This window comes from Mytilus trossulus, chromosome 6 (genome assembly GCF_036588685.1).
Source record: "Mytilus trossulus isolate FHL-02 chromosome 6, PNRI_Mtr1.1.1.hap1, whole genome shotgun sequence".
NCBI lineage: Eukaryota > Metazoa > Mollusca > Bivalvia > Mytilida > Mytilidae > Mytilus > Mytilus trossulus.
Genome location: NC_086378.1, coordinates 39,104,517 through 39,131,028, shown reverse-complemented (window position 1 = coordinate 39,131,028; position 26,512 = coordinate 39,104,517). Strand labels below are relative to the sequence as shown.

Here is a 26,512-nt window from a genome sequence, read left to right as displayed (position 1 = left end):
TGGTTTTTGAGTTATAAGCCCAAAACTGCATTTTACCCCTATGTTCTATTTATAGCCATGGCGGCCATCTTGGTTAGTTGGCGGGGTCACCGGACACAAATTTTAAACTAGATACCCCAATGATGATTGTGGCCAAGTTTGGTTAAATTTGGCCCAGTAGTTTCAGAGGAGAAGATTTTTGTAAAAGTTAACACCAGACACAGGACGACGCCGGACGGCAAGTGATGAAAAAAGGGGGGGGGGGGGGGGTCCAACTATAGCGGGACGGCTGCAGTGCAGGCGATTTGGTATCACGATATCACAGTAGCATGGGTTCGAATCCCGGCGAGGGAAGAACCAAAAATTTGCGAAAGCAAATTTACAGATCTAACATTGTTGGGTTGATGTTTAGACGAGTTGTATATACATTATGTACACAGCCATGTATCACCATCATTGATGGCGATCTGATGGATACATCTGTTGTAGACGGACAACGGACGACGACGGACGCCAAGTGATGAGAAAAGCTCACTTGGCCCTTTGGGCCAGGTGAGCTAAAAATCAACACTGATTTTGGATATTATTCAAGTACTGCTGATGATGTAAACCCAAATAACAGACTGATGGACCATCATACGACAAAAATTAACTTGCCAATTTATTGTTATTGAATTTCAAAAGAACTTTCAAATTTTGTTAATGTGGTATTTCAAAATTTGGTATAATAAAGGTAAAACAAACCTTATACAAATATGTCAATTTTTTCTCTCAATAAATTGAAACAAATATCAAGAACTGTCTTAAACTGCTTTAATATATAAAGACATTATTTCACAAGTATAAAGGTGTGAAGGTATGTGTCAATGTAATTATTATCTGGAAAAGATGGCTTCATCAGTGGCAATGTCTCCAACTGTTCTACACAATACATCAAATTGATTCTCGTGTGCTTATTCAATTTACTGAGTAAGCATTTATTTCTTCTTGGTACAAATTTTGGTGGTTGGGAGAAAATTTGAGTTGGTTTGAGCAAAGTATGAATTTCCTATTTTTTTGTTTTACAATCATACCCATGAAATCTACAAAAAATGTGGAAAAAACAACAGATCACACCAATTTATGACTCCCCCAGAAACAATTCACACTGCTGAGCTGAGACAAACAACAACCCAAACCATACTGTCCTAATAATCTGACTTGGTACAACCACAAAATGTGGTGGAGTTAACAATTCTTTACTAGCACACATCTATATCCTTCAATCCTCTTGTTGATACACAATTTGGAAAGTAGGGTTAAATATGTTGGTATCATCCACAAAGGCAGATGAACTTACAAAAAACTTAAATATATCTCAATATGTTAGGACTGACTAAACAATTTCAATGTATTTACAAATCTAAAATAAGTACACTAATAAAACTATCACATGAATTTCATTGAATTCAACAAATATATGAGAGCACAGACTAGTCTATTTTCTATGTGTTTTTTTATTATTCTAAGTGTATAAACTAACAACTCAAATGATATTTAAGAGCAGCACATATTTTCCAACATGTCAAACTAACTGACATACATTTGACATAACGGTCAAATTATCTTTTTCTAAAAATATCAATAAAACACATAACAGTTTGCTACCCCTGCTATGCCTTGCTATGCTATTGTAAACTGAAGTTGAAAGCCATATTGTGAACTAAAGTTGGTTAAAAATGATTTATTTGGATTCATTTTGATAGTGACATACACCTTATCCCTATTTGTCTGCCATTACTGAACATCACAAAGGTTTCCGTAAAACTTTGACATCATAATAGAAAACATCTTATGCCATAATAGAAAAGTGATTGATGGATGAAGTCAATAGTTCAAGAGGTGCAGATTCTCGGGTCATGTGTCACTGATTTCTAAATAGTGATAAGATCTACCGTAATCGGCCGTGTATCGTCCGCATTTATGTATAGTCCGCACCCCCTTTACATCCCTTTAAAAGCGGGAAAAAAAGTTTTGAAAAAAAAAGAAAAAAAAAAGTTTTGTAAAAGTCTAGTTCTCTGTCAAAATCCATTGAAAGAGACCTATTCTCCATGTTTTGTATTTAGAAAATAATTATGTTTTATTTATTTCTTAAAAAATGAAATGGTAGAACTTTTCATCAGGTAATTAATATTAAATAATTTTATATAAGTAGTAATTAATCAAAAGATTCATTTTGAAATCAACATTTGTCAAAGTATGTCAAAGCTGATATATAATATAACAGATATAATTTGAATATTATGGAACAAAAGAGAAAAGAGATCAAACATTTATCTAAATTAATTAGCAGTAATCAAAATTTTGAAACTATTTAATCTTATATAATCTTTTCATTGATGATGTTGTTTTATTGCCTGGGATTATAATATTTAACACCTGTCAAAACTTGACATCATTATTTAATTGCTACACACCCATACTTAATCCTTAATTAACTCTCTTAATTACCTATGCAGGATGTCACACCTTTACTAAGAATAATCAATTTTGAAAAGAAAAGTTAAAAAAGAATAAAAGAATAAGAATTAGATGAAGTAAATACAATAAACGTCTCCAATATACATTGTTAAGGGGGCTCGCGGGTCTAAATCATTTTTTTTTATTTAATATAAGATTTCGCTATTTTTTCTATAAATGAACTTTATCTTATACCTTATAGAAAAATGAAATAAAAAAGAGGGGTCACAGATCATTTACGCTCACAATCTGCCTTTGAAAGAAACATACATTTTTGAAAAGGTACTCTTTTTCTGTTGAACTAATAGGAGAAAAAGTGGTAATATCGAAATACAAAAAGAACCTTATTACAGAAATCGCTTAAATTTTACAATTATTTAGTTTATGTATAGCTTATTTGAAAACAATAATAAAAAATATAGGTCACCGATGAGTAAAAAGAGATATTTCAATTTTAATGCCAAAAAAAGGCATTTTTGCACCAAAGGGAGATAATTTCGAGCTTTTTCAATGATATCTACATTTTAAAAGTCAGCTGGGGCCAACACGAATTGATTTTTTGGAATGATTTTTGTGCCATATGATAAAGTAACAACTACTTAAGGTCATTTATAAAATTTGTAATGAAAATTAAATGTTTAATTTTTTTCTGAAAATCTTATACCCGCGAGCCTCCTTAATGCAGAAAAAACGATTTTTTTTAAATTTTTTTTATATAAATTTCGAAAACCGTCTATAGTTGTGTATAGTCCGCACCCCTTGTACAAACTACATATTAAAGGAAAAAAAGTGCGGACTATACATGCCCAAATACGGTATAGTATCTCTGGCAGTGGCAGTCATTTCACTTCTCCTTAGTTATATACAATAGGCCAAGTATAGTCTAGATTTAAATTAATACAGCAGGCAATGTTTAATAAAAATGGTAGTAAAGTATGGTTCATTATACAAGATATTTAAAAACAAAATCCTCATTAGTTTTTTAAGACACTAGAAGATTCCCACAAAATTTCAGTACAATTGGGCAAGTGTTCAAACAAATATTAAAAAAAAGAAGATGTGGTATGATTGCCAATGAGAGAACTCTCCACAAGAGACCAAAATGACACAGAAATTAACAACTAAAGTCTTTTAAAATTGCGCTGTCAGTATATTGTCTGAGCATGGGCGTAAGCGTATAAAACACGGATCAATAACCGTCTCCAATTATGGATAATTTCTGTGGAATAAAGATTATTTCAAAGACAAATTTAGAAAGTACAAAACACTACATTTTTACATCATATCACAAATATATGGTTTCAAAGGAGTTGCAGCTCAATGAAATCTGTCTCTTCCTTTAGTAGTACTTAAACATATCCAATCCTATTAAATTAATCTTACCGGTCTTTAAATAAAGAAATGAATGCATCAATAGAGAAAAAATGTAGAGCCTAGAGGGGTCTTCATAGTGGTCAATGTCTAAATCCTTCATACCATAGTGAAAATATTAACAGGGCCTTAGTCCTATGATTCAACCTAAAACCTTTCAAAATAAGACTTATTTTCTTTTTTTTAGTTTGAAAGGTATTTGTAGCCCATAGAGAACTGTCAGCTTTGTAAAACTTGAGAAAAATAAAACCTACAAGTTGACAACAATAATACATGATTAAAGTTACCTCCATTGTGACATGGCCGATTCTATATTTATAACAGTACATCCTGGAAAATTCCTTATTTGTTCAGGAACACTATCGTCCATACGGTTATTTTTGATCATTTGGTGTAAAACTTCATCACTGGCAACACCGTCCTTCTGAAACTGAAGTTTCTGTCCTTGATCTTTCAGCTCACTCAGCATCTTATCATTATTTTTTGTCTTTTCACATATTCTCATGCCCTTCTTGTTGATGGCAATAGCCATGTCAACTTTTCCAGTGTGATAGAATGCTTGAGAGTAGCGGTAGTAACCCTGTAAAAAGTCAAATCACAAAAATACTGAACTTAGAGGAAAATCAATTCCGAAAGTCCATAATCACATGGCAAAATCAAATAACAAAATGCATCAAAAATTAATGGACAAGAACTGTCATATTCCTTACTTAAGCTTGGTACAGGCATTTTCAAATGTAGAAAATAGTCAAATGTAGAAAATGGGGGTAACGAATTCAAATATTTCCTTATTAAAAGTACAAAACTGTAATTATTATTGACTAAATACTGCTGTCTGACAATAAACAAATGTTATACACTGATTTTAAAACTCAAATGTTGCACAAATGATGTTGCTTTACTGTATCATATGTATATCCTGTCAAATGTTGTTCTACTCTATAGACCCTTGACAAGTGTTTTGATTTAATGTACATGTATAGACACTTGTCTAATGCTGAAGATCTCAAAGTGATTTGTTTTTGGGTTTTTTGTTGCTATTTCATTGACATATAAAGGACTATGTGGCCAAGTGTTCTAAGAAGTTAATCTACCATGATCACAAACCTGACATTTGGGATTTTGGATAAGTATTTTAACAACCAAGCACAGTGTTCTCCCCAGATATTTCATTTAGCATTATGGTAACAAGAGAAATTGAAATACCATCTTGTGCCTAAAAAATATAGCATCACATTCATAACCAAATCTATAAGAAAACCAATTCCAGACAGCATCCGATTTAAGATTACAGCATTACATTACCATAATGCCAAAAGGTCATGGGGAGAACACTTGAGCAGTTTTGATAGTACAGTCGATTCCACTTAATTGCATACCGCTTAATAGCATAATTCGGTTAATTGCATAGTTTTCTCCTGCACAAAACCATTTCCCATTCATCTAATGTTAAATTGTCCGGTTATATGCATAGCTCTACAAGTGGCCTTTCGGTTAATTGCATAGAAAATTATTGCCGTCTAGATATGCTAAGTTAAAACTGACGAGATTTTTGACCGGAAACGGCAATTTGGTAAGTATAATTTGCTTGAATGCATCCTTATTTTCGTTATTATTACATATTTACTTTTGTGTTATTCAAATAAAGTTTTAAAACAGTTTCTTTCGTGTTTATATTATGGAATTTGGTTTAAAAATAAACCTTGATGTCTACACAGGTAAAGTTTCCAATGTTCTATTTTAAGCCTCGAGGTCATAAAAATGTCAAACAGGTAATTGTTGTAAAAACACTGACCATTCTATCTCAAACTTGAAAGGGTGTTAATAATTGATTGGTTTGAAACAATTGTCCATAGATTACATTTGGGGTTAATTTTAAAAACAATTACTCCTGCTAATTGTCGATCATGACATAACCAATGTGAACTCTTGTAATTGGGCTTGGGGATCTGTATTAATGTTAAATATTTTAGGGCATTTATGTATGGGTAAAGAATTTAAGACATCAATCATTTATTACTAATATTTTATGAAAAGAGCTTTTTCTTTTAATTATTATATTTTCTCACTTTCAACACTTGTGTCCAGAAAATAACCCATACAGGGCCCCATTACTGCTTTGCATAACACCTTGTTAGTTTCGTATATACGAGGTATTACTTCAATGTCCAACTGCATATCAAAGGCAATTCATTACACATCTATTCTTAAAATAATTATAAACTGTGAAGTATTGTTTAAAAGTATATTTTAATTAAAAGCATAGCAATGTACATTGTACATATGGGTCATAGAAACAAATCTATTTTCAGAACAGTTTATTTTCGTATCACAGGTAAAGGAAAGTCGGGACCAAATAAACTGAAACAAAATGTGTTTATAATCTTTATTTAAAGAAACAAAATAAAATAACACATATGACACTATACAAATAATTTTTATTAGAATAAATCAACATTCAGTATGTTGTAAGTGGATTACAGACGTTCATCTTTCTTCAGGGATTTCCTGATCTGTTCTATTGATGTTATTTGACTCTGTCATTTGGCATTTCGGATATAAGCATACTCCGCTTTATTGCATAATTTTGTCTGACAAATAGGCTATGCAAATAACCGGAATCTACTGTACCCATAACAGCCAGTTGTAAATCAAGATGAAAATGCCCATCTTGATTGATTGCCATAGATTCTGTAATGAATCCTTCATCAAAGAGATAACATGAAGCACAGTTACATGTAATCAAAATCCAATAAGTTTGCTCTATTTTTTGCCTTAGTGGCCATGTCTAGGAGGATCATGAGGCAAATGTAAAACATGATAATTAAAGGATTATTTTTGCCAAAATTGGTTCAATTTGGTCAATTCTTTATCTGAGGTAGATTTTATTGATCCAGGACAGCTAATAATTAAATTTACCTTAATCCAGTCTGGTTTCATGAGAACAGCTCTTCTGCCATCTGCCAATGCTTCTCTAAATAAAAATAAAAATGTTTCACAAATTGACAAAATCAGCCTGTGAAAACTAATCCTACCAAGAGTAAGTCTATTAAATATTCTTTGAATAATATTACATACTGTTAAAGTACTTGTATTCATGGTTATCAATATTCAAAGTTTGAGCAATATTTACATTATGTTTGTGGTTTCTTAAATTTGAGATTTTAGTTCACTTAAAAAATAAAGACAAGTATTTGAAGCCATTACAAACCAAGATGCTTGAAAATATTCATATGTTGTTTAAAAGTGATTTGTAAGATATTGCAAAATAAGGGGTTCATTTTCCCTTACTTGTTTGTCCTTCATATACCAAATTTATAATAAAATACTTGGTTTTGTAAGTTAATAACCTGATTCACTTATGCATACAAATTGTCAACTTTGAAGGAAATTGTAAAGTAAAAAATTCAATTGTTGCACATAAGTAATCAGAAGTGATTAACTTTAGATCAAATGAATATTAGTCAAACCTACACGGGGATCTTTCCATGTCTTGATTTGGACAACAATTGTTATATTTCATTGGACACTTACATTCGTGGATAAAAAAATATCCACCAAAACCACCAACCTTGCAAGACTCATGATTCATGAAAAGTCTATATTGTTGATAAATTTTGACACAAATGTCCATTTTGATGAAGTTGAATTTTTGTTTACCTCTTACATTTTTCAAGATATTAGACAGTTGATGTGTTTGACCTGCATGTTATATTTCTTGCTATGGTGGTCATATTGGTTGACTGGGGGGACAAAAAAAATATTCAAGATACCTTTAAGATCCTTTTAGTGTAAGTTTGGTTGAAAATGTGCTGTAATTTCTGAGATTTGTGTTTAAATTTGCGCTATGACTGATAAAAAGTGATAACAATAGCTCACATGGCACTAGGTGACCTAACAAGTAAGTATTTGTCTTACAGATTACAACTCATCAAGCTGACCAAACACAAATCATTCTATTCATTAGTAGCTGAGAAAAGTGTGATGAAATTATTTTTTGGACCAATGGAAGGACAAGTGAATGCAATGTAGCTTGATAACGCTGAAGTACATCTACACTGTTGGCTAAATAAGAATATAATACAGCAACAGAAGTCCTTATCATTTTCCTAATGAAATGCTACAGCATAGGCAACATAAATATGTTTTCATTCTTCTTTTCATTCAGTAATTGGGAAAAGTCTGTATTGATATTTTGATCATGGAAACTTACTGATAGTTTTCCAACTTTTGATAGGCTTGTGCTCGGTTTCCATAACAGAGATGATTAAATTGACTGAAAAATATAAAACAAAGTTAAATGTCAGATTCAACAGATGGCAGGATAAAAAAATGACATTTATTTGTGATAAATATAATGTATTTTGACATTTATAATCAGATACAAATCTGATGATATTGATGATCTAATACAACATCTGACAATATTCCTAATTAGATATTTGTATTTATGACTCTTGGGGAAAATGAATTCATTCATAACTGTCAAGTACCTTATCCTGTCATATCTAAACAGCTATAGAAGTAATATATATAAATTGTTTCTGAGGTGCTTTAGATTTTTTAAAACAACATTTATTTCATTAATAAAATTCTGCGCATCATACAAAATGTACTTCGGTCACGTCTTTTACACCCCAATGATTTACAAAAAGGAGCATGCAACTCTGAAATAAAGAACACATCTTTTTGCAGACTTTCGAAAGATTTTATCTAAATCTTTCGAAAGATTATCTAAATATAGTCTAGAAATCATTGAAGAAACAGATTCCATCACACAAACTTGTGCAATGAAACATTTCTCCACCTCATATTATAAATATTAATATTTAAGTGTCTCAAGTGTAGAAATATCTTATCACTATTGATGTAGGGGTGTGTAGCTTATTATTCTGGGAAAATTGTAATACTGGAAAATAACACTAAACAGTATCATTTTTACTGTAACAGACAAACTTTTTGATAAATTGTCTGATAGATAAAACAAGAATGTGTCCATAGTACATGGATAGACTTATATAAATGTGGCATACAAGTTGTTTCTCCTTTTACCTCTAATTCCAGTTCTATGTTATAAAAAAAATCAATGTCCAATTGTGCTAATGGCTTTAACTTATGATGCTATCTTAGTTATGCACACTTACTCTGCTTTAATAGCATCAGTATATAATCTGATAGCCTCACTATATTTTTGTTGAGAATACTGCTGATTCCCTTGATCTTTGAAATCCAACGCTTTTTCAACACCACCACACTGTAACACAAGAAAAGTAACATATATTCAATTAAATGTCCACTACTAGCAGGAAATTAAATGATTGTCAATTAGACATTTATCAATAGATATTGGATGTAAGCAATTAAAGGTTATTGTAAAGGCTTCAACAATGAGAAATAAACCAATACTGTAAAGTTGGCTATAAAGTGACAGACATGAATTCAATTGAATTCAATTGAATTAAGAAAACTAACAAAGCTGTGTGAAATGCTAGAAAAGTCCATGTTTTTCTAGTTATCCAACTTACCTTTGCTCTAATTGATTTTTTGAAATCTTCAGCAATATCTTTTCCTTCTCTAGCAAGACTTGTAATTACCATGTGGCCTGGAAAATATCAAAATTTGGTTAAAATATTTCAGTTTGACTTATCAAAAGATGTATCTGTATATCTGTGAAAGATGATTTTGTTGTAAGGCTCAATATTATTTTTTTTCTGTTAAAATTATTGTATGTTGTTTAATAGTGATTTGTGGGACATTGCAAATAAGATGTTCATTTTCACTTAAAAGTAGCTTTTGTATAATACTGACATCTTCGTATATCTATCCTTCATCAAATTTTTCAATCAAATAATTGTGTCTAGAAATAGATGATAACAAAGTGTCTCTTTTGAAGAAAATTCCAAACAAAGTGTCTCTTTTGAGTTGCAAACAAAGTGTCTCTTTTGAATTGCAAACAAAGTGTCTCTTTTGAATTGCAAACAAAGTGTCTCTTTTGAAGAAAATTGCAAACAAAGTGTCTCTTTTGAAGAAAATTGCAAACAAAGTGTCTCTTTTGAAGAAAATTGCTAAGTTAACATTTCTATTGTTGCCAACGTGTAATCAGAAGTGATGATGACACTTATATTAACCCAAGATAGATTGTACAAAATTGACTGTAAAGGGCAATTACTCCTTAAGGGGTCAACTGACTATTTTGGTCTATGTTTGCAGATCTTACTTTGCTCAACATTATTGGTGTTTACAGTTTATCTCTATCTATAACAATATTCAAGATAATAACCAACTAGAGGCTCGCAAGAGCGCCTGTGTCGCTCACCTTGGTCTATGTGCATATTAAACAATGGACACAGATAACTTCATGACAAAATTGTGTTTTGGTGATGGTGATGTGTTTGTAAATCTTTCTTTACTGCACATTCTTGTTGCTACAATTATCACTATCTATAATGAACTTGGCCCAGTAATTACAGTAGAAAATATTTTCTAAAAATTTACAAAAATTTACTAAAGTTTATGAGAATTATTAAAAATTGACTATACTGGGAGAGATTTGCTCTAAATGCTTCGGTTTCAGAGTTATAAGCCAAAATCTACATTTTATCCCTATGTTCTATTTTTAGCCATGGTGGTCATCTTGGTTGGCTGGCCAGGTTACCACACACATTTTTAAAACTAAATACCTCAATGATGATTGTGGCCAGGTTTGTTCAAATTTGGCCTAGTAGTTTCAGAGGAGAAGATTTTTGTAAAAGATTACAAAAATTTAGGAAAAATTGGTAAAAATTGACTATAAAGGGCAACAACTCCTTAAGGGGTCAACTGACAAATTTGGTCATTGTGACTTATTTGTAGATCTTACTTTGCTGAAAATTATTGCTGTTTACAGTTTATCTCTATTTATAATAGTATTCAAGATAATAACCAAAATCTGCCAAATTTCCTTAAAATTGCAAATTCAGGGGCAGCAACCCCACAACCAGTTGTCCAAATTGTCTGAAAATTTCAGTGCAGATAGATTTTGACTTGATTAACAATTTAACTCCATGTCAGGTTTGCTCTAAATGCTTCGGTTTCAGAGTTATAAGCCAAAATCTACATTTTACCCCTATGTTATATTTTAGGCAGTATAATAGTGATATGACTGCATGATGTGAACTCATTGTTGACTTCTCTAAGGTGACTTCTGAATATATGGATTGATGTTTGGACAATATGTTTAAAGGTGCTGCCCAATTGATATTTGTCACATATTTTTAGAATTATGCCTTCAATATATTATGACCCACCAAGTATAAAGTATGAAATAGTAACGGTTCTCGAGAGGTAGAGCGGACACAATTTGTTAAGAACAACGAACGGATGGACAGACCGAGGGACTGACCTTTGACCTAGGATGCATATATTATGACACAATCTCTGGTGTTGGTTAATATATATGTTAAGTTGAAAATGTGTGTCAGGTATAAAGTATGAAATAATAACAGCTGTCCTCTCAAAATATAGTGTGGATCAAATTTGTTAGCGATGGACAGACCAACAGAGAGACAGACAGACAGACCTAGGAAGTTGTACATACATCATGACACACCCTCTTGTGTTGGTTAATAAACATGTTTAATATTAAGTATAAAATCATAACGGTTATCTAGATATGGAGCGGACACGATCTTCACCACAGGACACGGGGTTGTCAACGGAAACCAAAGTTTTTTACCTTGACCTTTGACCTAGGAAGTTGTACATACATCATGACACACCCTCTGGTGTTGGTTGAAATGGATGTCAATTATAAACTTTGAAATCATTATGGTTCTCAAGATATAGAGCAGACACGATCTTCACCACAGGACACAGGGTTGTCAACTGAAACCATGAAGTTTTTTTACCTTGACCTTTGACTTAGGAAGTTATACATACATCATGACACGCCCTCTGGTGGTGGTTAATAAACATGTAAAGTATAAAGTATGAAATCATAATGGTTCTCTAGATATGGAGTGGACACAAAGTTAAAGTGTTACTGACGGACAGACTGATCACTATAGGGCGACCCGCCTAAAGGCGGGGGCCCTAATAATTTCCTCAGGAAAAGTATGTACATAAGTTGTATAATGAAAGCTATAATTAAGTTATAAAAAACATATGCATAACTATTTTTAATTTGAGGTTTTATGACTTTAATGAAGCAAACATTCAATGTAAAAATTACTTAAATTTCAATTTATGTTGGTGTCAAGATACTTGTTTTGAAATAAGAGAAAATTTGCATTCCAAAAACGAAATATACAGGTTTGGTTTTTCATTAATTTTTTGTACATAAATAAGGCTGTTAGTTTTCTTGTTTGATTTTTTTTACATTTGTCATTTCCGCGCCTTTTATAGCTGATTATGTGGTATGGGTTTTAATCATTGGTGAAGACTGTATGATGACCTGTAGTTGATAATTTCTGTGTCATGTTGTCCCTTGTGGAGAGATGTCTTATTGGCAATCATATCAAAACTTCTTTTCCATATGAACTAGTGATGTAGGTTTTTTTTTCTTTCTTTCTTTTTTATGTTTTAGTAAGAAAATCTATTCTATTTATTTATTTTCAAACACCATCTATTATGAAATGTATTTATCTTATCATCTATATTCAATGTAATACATCTTTAAAATTACTGTATAATTAATATTACTTATACATGTATATATAGATGTATATGCTCGGAAACAGGCCATTTAATGGGATTCAATAAATATTCTTATATTCTTATTCATAAAGTCTATTTCCAAAAGATAGTTTCACACAAAAAAAGTTTGACACCCATCTTTTTACATTCATATCCATATCTTATCACATGACTAAACATGGTAAATAATATAAACACAGATAAACAGTTAAATAAACTTAAAATATGAAATAAGAATAAATCATACTTACATAATTTACAGACATACAATGCTGCAAATTTTACTTTTTGATGCTTGTCTCTTAACTGGGGTAGTGTTAAGGCTTTGTCCCTAAGAAATACAGAAAAAAAAGAATAAAAGACATAATTGAGTTTGCAGTTTTCAAGATGACACATAATGCCAGTGCATTTTTTTTTAAATAAATAAAGAACTTTTGTGAGCACACTCACTAACACTACATTCCCATTTTGTTACATGTAATGGGCAAATAAAATCTCACCAGATTCCAAAGTTCAAAACTAAAAATCCAACAAAAGTAAACTGATAAACATTTCTTGTGAATATGCACATCAGCTTATTATATTCTCATTAAGTACAAAAGTTTATGACTTGCTATTATTGTTCTGGAACAGACAAACTAATGTTGTAGTACATTTAGTTTAAAGTGGTATAACCTCTAGAAAATAAGGACATCAACATATATCCTACAAAGTTTCATGAATTTCTTTTTTCTAATTGCAGTGGTTTTTAGAGGAATTGCAATTACAAACTGTTGCAGTAGTATATTTAGAGCAAAATAAAAAAACTTTGTAGGATATATGTTGATGTCCTTATTTTCTAGGGGTTATATCACTTTAAACTAAATGTACTACAACATTAAGTTCAAAGGGGCATCACTCTTAGGAAAAAATTTGACTCATTATTTCCTGTTAATATGCATATCTACATCATATGTCCTTATTATCTACAAAGTTTCATGAAACACTGTGTAGTTCCAGAGAATTTGAAATGACAAGAACAGGACTGACAAACTGACAGATCTTTTGGATATTTCTATGTGGGCTAATTAAAAGTACATTTCTAAAGCCTGTGTTATGATCTAAATGTGTTTTGCAAACTTCAAAGAATGTTTGAATAATGTTATATTATGCATACCCAAACTTTCTTCAACCTAAAACTTAAAATATTCCTCATTTATACATTTTGTAGACTTTGTAAAATCACAAAGATATCAACCCAAGAATCCCATATTTAGTGGGACTGTAGACTGAGGTTAATATTTTTTTTCTTGTGTTAACATGTAGATAATTTGATACACTATAAATACAAATATTTAAAGAAATAATTTGTTGTCCAGTATCATAAACTAGAGGCTCTCAAGAGCCTGTGTCGCTCACCTTGGTGCATATTAAACAGAGATGGGTCCGATTACTTTCAATGTAATTGATTAAATTACAATTACTTTGTCATTTGTACGATTAAATTAAATTAATGATTACATCATTTCTGAAAGTGTCTGATTAAATTAATGATTACATTGGCAAAGTAATCATGATTACATCTGATTACAATGAATTAAAAAAAAAACATTTTGGATGATGTGAATGAATATACAGCTCTTTGTAAAATGCAGGCAGAGGGTGATTCATGACCCTTTCAAAAAGCAGTGATATTGTTGGCTTTTTTCAAAACTACCTCTACCCTTTTTTATTGGGAAAATATGCATAATTTTCATCAAATTGGGAAATTTAGAATAAACCGTGAATTTGACTGAAACTTCAATTTACAGACTCCCTTTCAAGATTCAAACCCTGCTTTGAAATAAGACCTCTTTTTGTCAGTGATGATACATAAATAGACCCTCAAATCTGCATATATATTCATTTTAGGCATCACAAATGTATAAATGAGTGTTTTTCAGTTTGAATTCATGCACAATTACTGCTGAGACTGCACTGTTTGGGGAAAAAGTTGTCTTTTGGGGAATAATTTTAAGCCATTTTTTTTTCAAATTGGGATTCTTCTCCAGGGGAAAAAGCCTTTATTCTCCACTAATTTAAGGCAAACAATATCACTGAAAAGACATGAAATTTTATCACAGTAGTAGGATTAACCCCTGAAAAAAAAATTTGGAACTTTTTTTCAAAAAATTGTACTGGTTGCCATGGTAACCAGGGCAGTACTTTTACCTAAAATCAAGGGCTAAATATGTCAAAAATCAACAAATTTCAAATGTCAATATATTCTATTAGGATTGACAATAAAAATAAAACAAAATATGTTTTGAGCAAACCAATTCATACATTTTCATATTATATTATCAACATTTAAGTAATCGATATCAATAAAATGAAATAATAGATGTGAAAATGTGAAAAAAATGCAAATTTGCTATTTCTCAAAAACTGTGATTTTTTAGGCTTAAGATCGTTTAATTTCTTCAGTTACCAGATTCAATTACTTAATTGATGCTGTGCATGATACTATCCAAAGTATACTTGTTCAACAAAAACTTTTAAAATTTTGGGATCTGCGCCCATTTTTTGTTGCAATGGCAACAAAAATCTCTTATTTTTGAAAATCTCTAAAAATGTGAATTTCACTACTTTTCCAAGAAAACCTATATTTTGTCACAAAATAATAATATAAAAATAAGAAGTGTGCCTAATAATGATTTAAATATAGATATCATAGAAAGCTCTTAAAAAATGTGATATATTACAAACTTCTGTTGCCGTGGCAACAAAAAACTCATATTTGAAAAAATTGTAAAAAAGTGAAATTCCCTTCTATTTTCAGTAAGATTATATTTTGTCATTAGATAATATTATGCAATTGGTGGTGTTCATAATAATGATTTAAGTACAGACACTATTTTAAATTTATTTAGAAAAAAATAATTTTAGGACCATTTCAGTTTCCATGGCAACAAAATCTATGTTATCAAATGTTGAAAGACACATGAATAACACTACTTTTCCTGGTAAGATTTTACTTTGTCACAAAATCATAACATGAAATTGATGTTGTGCCTTAAATTGATTTAAGTTTAAGACATATATGAACCCACAACAAAAGGTAGGATATAAAACCTGTTTTTGTTGTCATGGCAACAAAAACCTTAAAAATTTTGAAAATGTAAATGAAATGAATTTAACTGCTATTTCAAGTCACTAATATTTAAAACTATGCTTAATGACAATCAATATAATAAACAACGGTTTCAAAATGATATTTGTCTCCTACTGATACTTTTAGAGCTTCTGCTCTTCACAAAAGAACCCCTAAGGGTGACTGGGGAATAGAAATATGGTCACTTGGTCTACTCCCGAACTACTCTTACATTAAAAAGGGTTCCTAACCCAGGACAAAAGGGGGGGGGGGGTCTAATTACATGTCCCCATTCAAATGCATTGATCGTCAAAAAAAAGGGGGTTATATCATAAATTTCACGCATGTCTGTCATTTTCTAATTTTAGTTTGCCTCAACCAAATGTTATGAAACATATACACAATGCTTATTACCACAAAACAGAGATCAAGTTTGAATTTAGTTGGCGTCACTTTAACTGTTCCCGAGATATGCCCGTTATGCGTTACTTTTCTTTGTTTGATACTTTAAAAATTGTTAAAACCGAGAACCAGATCAGTTTCATAGGCGGATCCTGGGTGTCCCGGGCCCCCTCTTGGGAAAAATTTGGTTGATTATGTAGGGAATCACTGAAGTGTGACTGGAGCGTCCCCCCCTTACAAAAAGTTATGGATCCGCCTGATTAAGTGAAGAAATTTCGAAAAGTGACCATTTGATCTTGAAGGAAAAACTTTCTTGACAACTATTTGGACTAACTTGAAAACTGGACCAATAATCAAAACCTAAGTACATGTTTAGATTCAGCACATCAAAGAACCCCAAGAATTCAATTTTTGTTGAAATCAAACAAACTTTAATTTTGGACCCTGATTTGGACCAATTTGAAAACTGGGCCAATAATAAAAAATTTAAGTACAAAAATGTACATGTTTAGATTCAGCATATCAAAGAACCCCAATTATTCAATTTTTGATGAAATCAAACAAAGTATAATTTTTGGAACCTTTGTGCCCCTTTTTCCTAAACGGTTGGGACCATAACTCCCTTAATCAATCCCAATGTACCTTTTATGGTCATAAACCTTTTGTTTAAATTTCATAAATTTCTATTTAAGTTATGGTGCTAAAACCAAGGAAAATGCTTATTTAGCCCCTTTTTTGGCCCCTAATTCCTAAATTGTTGGAACCGCAACTCCCAAAATCAATCCTAACCTTCCTTTTGTGTTCATAAACCTTGTGTTTAAATTTCATTGATTTCCATTTACTTATACTAAAGTTAAGGTTCAAAAACTAAGAAAAATGCTTATTTTGGGCCCTTTTTGGGTCCCTTATTCCTAAATTGTTGGGACCTCAACTCCCAAAATCAATCCCAACCTTCTTTTTTGTGTTCATAAACCTTGTGATTAAATTTCATTGATTTCCATTCACTTATACTAAAGCTATTGTGCAAAAACCAAGAATAATGCTTATCTGGGCCATTTTTGGCCCCTAATTCCTAAGCTGTTGGGACAAAAACTCCAAAAATCAATCTCAACCATCTTTTTATGGTCATAAACCCTGTGTTAAAGGTCATATATTTCTATATACTTATACAAAAGTTATAGTTCGAAAACCAAATGTCTTCGGAAGAAGACGACGCCGGACAACGACGCCAACGTTATACCAATATACGACCAAAAAATTTCAATATTTGCTGTCGTATAAAAAGGGAGGATATTCCAGTTTTCAGACAATGCTTTGAACAGTTATCAAACTTTGGTGACGGGTGTATATCTTAAATCATAACCTCCCTTTAGTTTTCATGAATTTGTGATACTAGAACACACCCGTGAAATCGTGGGTAAATATACTGACTGGAGAATTTCAGGAGAGGTATCAAAAGTCAAAAGGTACTTAGGGACTGGGAACATTTTTTCCCTCCCCCTATTTTTCAAATACCGGTTTTTATACCTTCTGTTTTTCTGTACTCTTTGAACATATTAAAGATAACCATTGGAATTTATAGTTAATTATAACAAATACAGTTATTCATATTATTCATAGTAAATGTATGTAAGCCACTGTAAACTAATTGATAGTGAATAGCAAATATTATTCATTTTCGTTTCCCTCCTAAATAACCCAAACTGAAACACACAAAGGAAGGATCTCAAAATGATAGCAGAAAGCAAATTTACATACTTTATTCATAGTCTTTTTATGTCAAAGAACAGAAAAACTCAAACTGGAAGTCTAATCTGGCTTAAAGTTTTGTCCAATGACGGGAAAATATTCGGACGCTTTCTTTTTCGTTTTTATCCAAAATTACCCAAACTGAATGATCATAAAAATGGATGACAAATGCGACTATAAATGTTACCTTTAGGACACAGAGGCATGATGATTAATTTATTGTGGAAGGAGGGGAAGCAACACACGAAATGAGGTATTTCGTTTAGTAGTATAGATGACACTGAGAAGTTATTATTCTTAGAAAAAGCGACGGGCGTAACATGCGCTGTTTATTTTTATTTTTATGGAATTACACTGTTAGGATCAGTTAAGAGTACATTTGAACTTTGCAGTATATCTGAGACAGTTAATGATTATTATGTACACCTTAGCTGTGCATGATCCTGATCTATGAAAGATTCAAACAAAAACGACTCAACCTCCACTCCTCCCCCAAAATGAAACAGGGTATATATTAAAATTTGTTGAGTCTTTTCAATAAGCAAAGACAGTCATGACAGTACTGAGAGTGAAACAAAGCAAAGCATGCAGTTATATTCCCCTTAGAAAACTGAACACTATTAACAGAATTATATGTAATTTTTTACATAATCTATATGATTAAAATTTGATTGACTGGTATGGGTGATATGTGGTACCATGGCAACTGTTGTAATAATACTTAACGATTGTAGTTTGGAGATTTTATATGCTTCAATGCATGTCTTTTCATAAAGGTTTGGAAACAGTTGAGAACATTGAATTCCCTATACTGCAGAATTCAACAAATAATAACTCTGTTTCCAAGGAGAAAATACGTTAACCTGGTGATAAAATTTAAGAGAGCACCACGCAATATTTTTTTTTGGTCAGGTAGTATTCAAACTTGCAACTATAATGCTAGCTATGATTTACATATTTTTAATTTTTTGAAAAACGCATGAGAAAATTCCACAATACTTCATGATTCCGAAAAAAATGATTTTTTTTTTTATTATTTTTTAACAAAATATCTAAAAGTCGGGGTTGAACTGCAATATTAACTAAGCTCTGAAGCTAAACCAAAGCTATATAGATGAATTATTCATGTATATGAAATTTCTGAAAATAAAATTGATTCTATTCATAATATAATCATTATTCTATTCATAACCAGGCTTTCCGACCAAACGTTATCTTTTCAAGAATCTACATGTATGATTTTTTTTTAATAAACCTAACCCCCCCCCCCCTTTTTTCCTAACCTTCGGTTCTAATCCCAATGTTTCATTATATATTACAAATGTTGAACCTTCTGAAAAGAACAGACAAGACTGTGAGTGAAGCAAAGCATGCAGTCATATTCCAACTTGATAATAAACAGCGTCTATATATAATATATGTATTTTTTTACATAAATTTCTATTGATACATTTTTAAATAGATGTTGCTATGGGTAATGTGCATTTCCATGGTAGCTTTTGAAGTCAGCAACTATTAACGATGGTAATTTAGAGTAAGCTTATGCTTAAATGTATTTTTTTAATCAGTAATGAAACAATTCGGTACATTTGAGCTCTAACCCTTTCCTCCATAGTGACGCCTTTTGACGCCACCCCCTTTACTCCATAATGACGCCTTATGACGCCTCTGTAGTACCTCAGTTGAAACACTTTGACTACAAAGTGTCATAAGTAAACTAAACAAAATTTGTATCTAATATGAAAAGGAATATCATAGGAATATCATACTGAAATTTATTTTTTTCGCAATGCATTAATACTTGAAAGCATATTTTCAGAATTTTATTGAAAAATCCTATGCAAATCAAGTATGCAAAAAAAAATTCAATGGAGGAAAGGGTCAAAACTGCAATATTTTGCAAATAATAAGTCCGTTTCCAAGGAAAAAATCGGTTGCTATGGTGATAAAACTGAAGAAAGTCCCAAGCTTTTTTCTATTTAATTTGGTAAAGTAGTATCCAAACTTCATAACTATAGTGCTAACTAAGCTATACACAGTTGCTCTTTTCTGAAAAACACCATAAAAATTTGATAATTTCGCAAAAATCCCAAATTCAAAAAAGTTGAAAATATGCATTTTTTGGCAAAAATTTTCAAAAAATTTACAAATTTAATTTACATGCAATCTTAACTAAAATGATGCTTAAACAAAGTTGTATCAATGTTACATATGAAAATTAATTAAAAATGCTTGATTCTATTCCTAATCAGGCTCTGAATTGTAGTGATCTAGCTGATTTTTGAAAGATTTTACTATGTCTAACAACCAAAAAATAGTGTCCGTTACCATGGCAACCACTTGTTTTTTCCCACTCATATTTATTTTTTGAGTAGTATTTAGTTACTGCTTCTTCTAGGCCATTTATAGATAAAATCTGAAACCCTCATAAATCACATGTATATGGCACCCTGCCTGGTTCTTACAAACAGCTGTACTTAATATATAACTATAGCATTTTTTGAAAGTATTGTGTTTGCTATATTATAAAATGATAACTTCAAACTTCATTTTTTAATAAACCTCAAAAGTTCACTTCATACATACATGAACATTGTGTCACTGGTTACGACTCATTGCACTTTATCATCATTAATCTCTGAATTATTTTGACTTTAATTGAATATAGCTTTATAAAAAACATTTGCTGTTAGTCTTTGGACGTATTCTAGACTTTAATTTATATTTGTTTCAAGATGCAGTTTATGGGAGTTAAAATATGGATGAAATTGTACCAGTTTAATAAAATTGTAAATAAAATACAAGTGCTAAAAATCATTGCATTTTACATGTCCAGTCCAAATACATACAAAAATTTGCTTATTTTAAACAAGACATTTGTCCAACTTTTAATTAATTTTGTGCTAATTGAATAAATTATCACATTTTGATTTATCTTTTACCATATATATTGTCCTACAGCTATACTCAGTTGGTAATTGCAATAAAATCAAACCTTAATTGGTTTCCTACCTGTCAATTCGAAGATGACAATCAAAGAGCTGATAGCTCTGAAGTGGAAGAAGGTGAATAAAAAGTAACTTGAATTACCATAAAAGCAGCTCCACTTACCCAGGCTGCTTTGTTCCATTATTGTTAAAATGTATTTTTTTCTTCAAACAAGAAAAGGTCATAAGTACATGGATTTCCCATCTGTACAATCATTTTCTATGTTCAGTTGACTATGAAAATTAGGTAAAATCTTTAATTTGGCAGTAAAATTAAGAAGATCATATCAAGAGGAACACATGTGTACTAAGTTTCAAGTTGATTGGATTTCAACTTCATCAAAAACTACCTCGACCATAAACTTTATAACCAGAAGCAGGACGGACGGACAGACTAGAAAACATATTGCCCATAAATGGAGCATAAAAATAGTAAGACTTGTTACATACCCGCCAACTTTTGAAAGTTCCCATTAGGTTTTTACTGCACAACAGCAATTTCAAAGGTTACAATTTTTAGCGACGTATTTTGCAAGATCTGGATTGTCTAGAAAAAGTGTCATATTTGTATGATGAACTTACATGCCTTTTCCTTAAGTCTGTTTGCATGATTCTAGTTATATGTTAAATCCGTAGAAAAAATATACATGAAGCTAGCAGACCAGGGTTTATTTTCCAGATTAAGAATATTAGATGCTTGTTGAAATTTCCAATTTTGAATAATGAACAAAGATGGACCTTTAACAGGTTGGGAACAACACTCCAAATGAGGGTAACCTAACTGGAAGATCATCACAACCCACTGTAAAAAATGAGCACAAAAAAAGTCATTTATATTCATATTATTTGATGAAACTTTTCCCCAAGAACTATGCATCTATTAAGTACTGAATGGTCAAAACATCATGTTTTTTTATCGACATAAATTTTGTCGTAAATGTAACCAAATGATGTAGAAATTGTGTTTAGCTTACTCAATAAAATCTAATATATACTAACATTTACAAATTTAAATTTGAAGATTTTACCTTTTATTAGTGTAGTTGCATACATTGTATATTAACTTCAAATCAATAAGAAACAAATTTACCATATAAACTTCAATGTAATCCTTGAAAGGAGGTCTAGATTGCTAAAATAATTTATAAATTAATTTTTTATTTGTCCAAAATCATTTAAATTCATTTAATCAACATCATTTTATGATTATTTGATTAAATTATTAATCATTTATAGTCTTTTTACAATTTACATTTTTAAAAGCAAAATAACTGAAAACAGGCTAAAACAAAGGCTAAAACAAAGGGAAGTAACAAAAAAGTATTTCAATATTCCCAATACACATCGTTTTGATAACACAACGGCAGTTACCCGGAGGTAAACATCGTTGATTACCAGTATGTTTGACACCCAAGCTGTCAAGTGAAGCCATATAATTATACATCTTCTTTGATGTTCAGGTAAAATTTTACACAGGTGTCAATTACACCCGTACAGTAGTAAGAAATGATCAAATATGGCGTCTGAAAATTTTCATTCATGAAATATTTCATACACGGGAGTTTTTTTCTCATAAACGGGAGTACGGGAGGAGACCCCAGAAAACGGGAGTTTTGTACTCCCGTTGGGAGGTTCACATGTATGTTACGAAGGGCATATAATTCACATGACAAAGGAAAACCATGAATAAAGACAACACTTTATATATCCTTTTTATTTATATAAAAACAAAATCTTCTTGTTTGCAGGATTGCAAATTCGTAACTTCAAGGGCGAACTTGTAAACAGGGCGAGTTGTCTCGATACCAAATTCATGCATGCGTAATACAAATATCTACAGTTAAAACATCCTGTTACAAGTAAACAAATAGCGTTCATGTGGATGAGATGAAATCTAATAATTTACATAAATAAAAGGGTCATATTTACGATAGTGATTGTTTTACAATCATAATTTACAAATTAAATGATTCAGATGCCTAATCATGTGTAAAAATCGGTGTCAGGAATCATTAGTTGTTTTGAAATTGTAATACACGAAATGAATGCGGCATACGGAGACTCAATGCCAAGGGTCGGCCCCTTAAGTCTTCAGAAGACTTGACGTCTTCTTCCACTAAAAATCACAACATTAACAAAAGATTATAATTTTAAAAGGGTTAAAGAAAAGTATTACTTGATTATAACAGTTATTATCAAATATATATATTATGTACATCTTTAAATTGTGAATATATGTACAATATCTTTTACTAAGGCCAGAAACATATAATTGTATTATATGTCTCTTCTTAAGCTATTGATGACTTTTCAATACTGTAAGGTTGTTTTTACTGAAGTATACAAACCAATTGTCATGTTTTATATAAAAAAAAAAGTAAACGCAAACTATCTTATTAAACATGCTCAATATAAATTGAATAAGAATAACAAAAAGTTTCCTTTATTGACCATAAACACAGTTTAAGATTATTTTCATTGTAATCAGAATGTAATCATAAAGTAATCAGGATTACAGGGTATTTTGAAAAGTAATTGATTAAATTAAATTACATGTAATCAGATTTTTGGCTGATTAATGTTTACAATGATTACTTGAAAAATTGTAATCAATTACAGCTGATTAACGATTACAATTATAATTACCCAACTCTGATATTAAACAATGGACACAGGTAAAATCAAAATTGTGTTTTGGTGATCGTGATGTGTTTCTAGATCTTACTTTACTTAACATTCTTGTTGTTACAATTATCTCAATCTATAATGAACTTGGCCCAGTAATTATAGTGGAAAATATTGTCTACAAATTTATAAAAATTTATGAAAATTGTTAAAGAATTACTGTTAAGGGCAATAACTCCTTCAGGGGTCAACTGACAATTTTGGTCATGTTGACTTATTTGTAGATATTACTTTGCTAAGCATTATTGCAGTTTACAGTTTATCTCTATCTATAATAATATTCCAAGAAAATAACCCAAAACTGCAAAATTTCCTTAAAATTACTAATTTGGGGGCAGCAACCAAACAACGGGTTGTCCAAATCGTCTGAATATTTCAGTGCAGATAGATGTTGACTTGATAAACAATTTAACCCCTGTCCGATTTGCTCTAAATGTTTCAGTTTCAGAGTTATAAGCCAAAATCTACATTTTACCCCTATGTTCTATTTTTAACCATGGCAGCCATCTTGGTTGGTTTGCAGGGTCACGCCAAACATTTTTAAAACTAGATACCCCAATGATAATTGTGGTTAAGTTTGGTTTAATTTGGCCCAGTAGTTTCAGGAGAAGATTTTTGTAAAAGTTTACAGAAGACAGACGATGGACGCAGGACGACGGACATGGGACGACGGGTGCCAAGTGACGAGTAAAGCTCACTTGACCTTGACCTTTCAGGTCAGGTGAGCTAAAAAGAATTCATTAAAAATTTTCTTATTTGAATCTAATCTTAATTTTCAGTCATTAAACCTTTAGCTTACCACACAAAAAGTCATTAATGTGATTATATCGTGTGGCTGTCTGTTTGTTTTACATATAAGCTTACCACACAAAGTCATTAATGTGATTATATTGTGTGGGTGTCTGTTTGTATTACATATAAGCATACCACACAAATTCAATAATGTGATTAAATCGATTGGCCGTCTGTATTGAATGTTTTACATCAATTCCATCCCCTCTGTTAAACTCTTCAATCTTATCTATCATGTTCAGTGTATTCACCAAAAACTTTCTCCTGCGCTAGAAAAAAATAAAACAATTTATCAATATTTTATAAATAACACATAGGTGGGAGGGTGATGGAGCAGATTGTTAGCCAGAGAAAGCATTGTCAACCGAGGCAAAGACCTTAATATTCCCTTATTTTATTATTCAAGATCATCTTACTAACCAGAAATTTCATACTTTTCTTAAGATTAACCAGATGCTCCGCAGGGCGCAGCTTTATACGACTGCAGAGGTTGAACCCTGAACGGTTGGGGCAAGTACGGACACAACATTCAAGCTGGATTCTGCTCTAAATTTGGATTGTGATTAAATAGTTGACACAGCATAGATTTCTGACACAGAATGAATGTGGTCTAATAAACTTAAAATTTTTGTTTTGCCTTTGAGCAATTTACTATGCTGTTGAATATGAATCCTCTCAAAAAAATGTTTGAAGAAATTTTCTTTTTATTTATGAAATTTCAAATGAGAAAAATTGCAACCATCCCCCCCCCCCCCCCCCCCCTCAATTTTTCACATCCCCTTTTCCTTTATTCCAAAACTGATCTCAATTCAAATTTCTAATGGAGTTTGCAACAATAATTACTCATTTAAATACATCATAAAATATTAAAATGTAAAACTAGAGGCTCTAAAGAGCCTGTGTCGCTCACCTTGGTCTATGTGAATATTAAACAAAGGAAGCAGATGGGTTCATGACAAAATTGTGTTTTGGTGATGGTGATTTGTTTGTAAATCTTACTTTATTGAATAATCTTGCTGCTTACAATTATCACTATCTATAATGAACTTGGCCCAGTAGTTTCTGTGGAAAATGTAACCGGTAGTAAAAAATTACAAATTTTATGAAAATTGTTAAAAATTTACTATAAAGGACAATAACTCCTTAGGGGGTCAATTGACAATCTTGGTCATGTTGACTTATTTGTAAATCTTACTTTGTTGAACATTTTTGCTGTTTACAGTTTAACTCTATCTATATTAATATTCAAGTTAATAACCAAAAACAGCAAAATTTTCTTAAAATTACCAATTCAGGGACAGCAACCCAACAACGGGTTCTCTGATTCATCTGAAAATTTCAGGGCAGATAGAACATGACCTGATGAACAATTAAACACCATGTCAGATTTGCTCTAAATGCTTTGGTTTTTGAGTTATTAGCCAAAAACTGTGTTTTACCCCTATGTTCTATTTTAAGCCATGGTGGCCATCTTGGTTTGTTTGGCGGGTCACACCACACATTTTTTAAACCAAATACCCTAAAGATGATTGTGGACAAGTTTGGATTAATCTGGCTCAGCAGTTTCAGAGGAGAAGATTTTTGTAAAAGATCTATTAAATTTACGAAAAAAGGTTAAAAATTGACATTAAAGGGCAATAACTTCTAAATGGGTCAACTGACCATTTTGGTCCTATTGACTTATTTGTAAATCTTACTTTGCTGAACATTATTGCTGTTTACAATTTATCTCTATCTATAATAATATTCAAGATAATAAACAAAAACAGCAAAATTTCCCTAAAATTACAGATTCAGGGGCAGCAACCCAACAACAGGTTGTCTGATTCATCTGAAAATTTCAGGGCAGGTAGATCTTGACCTGATTAACAATTTAACCCCATGTCAGATTTGCTCTAAATGCTTTGATTTTTGAGTTATAAGCCAAAAACTGCATTTTACCCCTATGTTCTATTTTTAGCCATGGCGGCCATCTTGTTTGGTTTGGCGAGTCACGCCACACATTTTTTAAACTAGATACCCCAATGATGATTGTGGCCAAGTTTGGTTTCATTTGGCCCAGTAGTTTCAGAGGAGAAGATTTTTGTAAAAGTTAACGACGACGGACGACAACGACGGACGCGGACGACGACGACGGACGCTGGACGCCAAGTGATGGGAAAAGCTTACTTGGCCCTTCGGGCCAGGTGAGCTAAAAAGTGCTTGTTATCACTGAATGGTAAAGATTGTTTTAATTTATCAGTTGGTAGTAAAAGTGAATATA

At 31.5% G+C, this 26,512-nt stretch overlaps 1 protein-coding gene across 4 annotated transcripts in view; it reads right to left on the bottom strand.

Annotated features, from left to right (window-relative positions):
• Positions 1-26,512, bottom strand: part of LOC134721329 (E3 ubiquitin-protein ligase TTC3-like) — a 120,412-nt gene that overhangs the window by 63,341 nt on the left and 30,559 nt on the right. For all 4 annotated transcript variants that reach the window (XM_063584249.1, XM_063584250.1, XM_063584246.1 and 1 more), the window contains 7 exons: positions 24,385-24,518; positions 12,774-12,853; positions 9,375-9,451; positions 8,994-9,103; positions 8,063-8,125; positions 6,769-6,823; positions 4,137-4,429 (listed from right to left, as the gene is read on the bottom strand). In XM_063584249.1, coding sequence (XP_063440319.1) covers positions 4,137-4,429; positions 6,769-6,823; positions 8,063-8,125; positions 8,994-9,103; positions 9,375-9,451; positions 12,774-12,853; positions 24,385-24,518 — 812 coding nt within the window. The remainder of the gene's footprint in view (positions 1-4,136; positions 4,430-6,768; positions 6,824-8,062; positions 8,126-8,993; positions 9,104-9,374; positions 9,452-12,773; positions 12,854-24,384; positions 24,519-26,512) is intronic.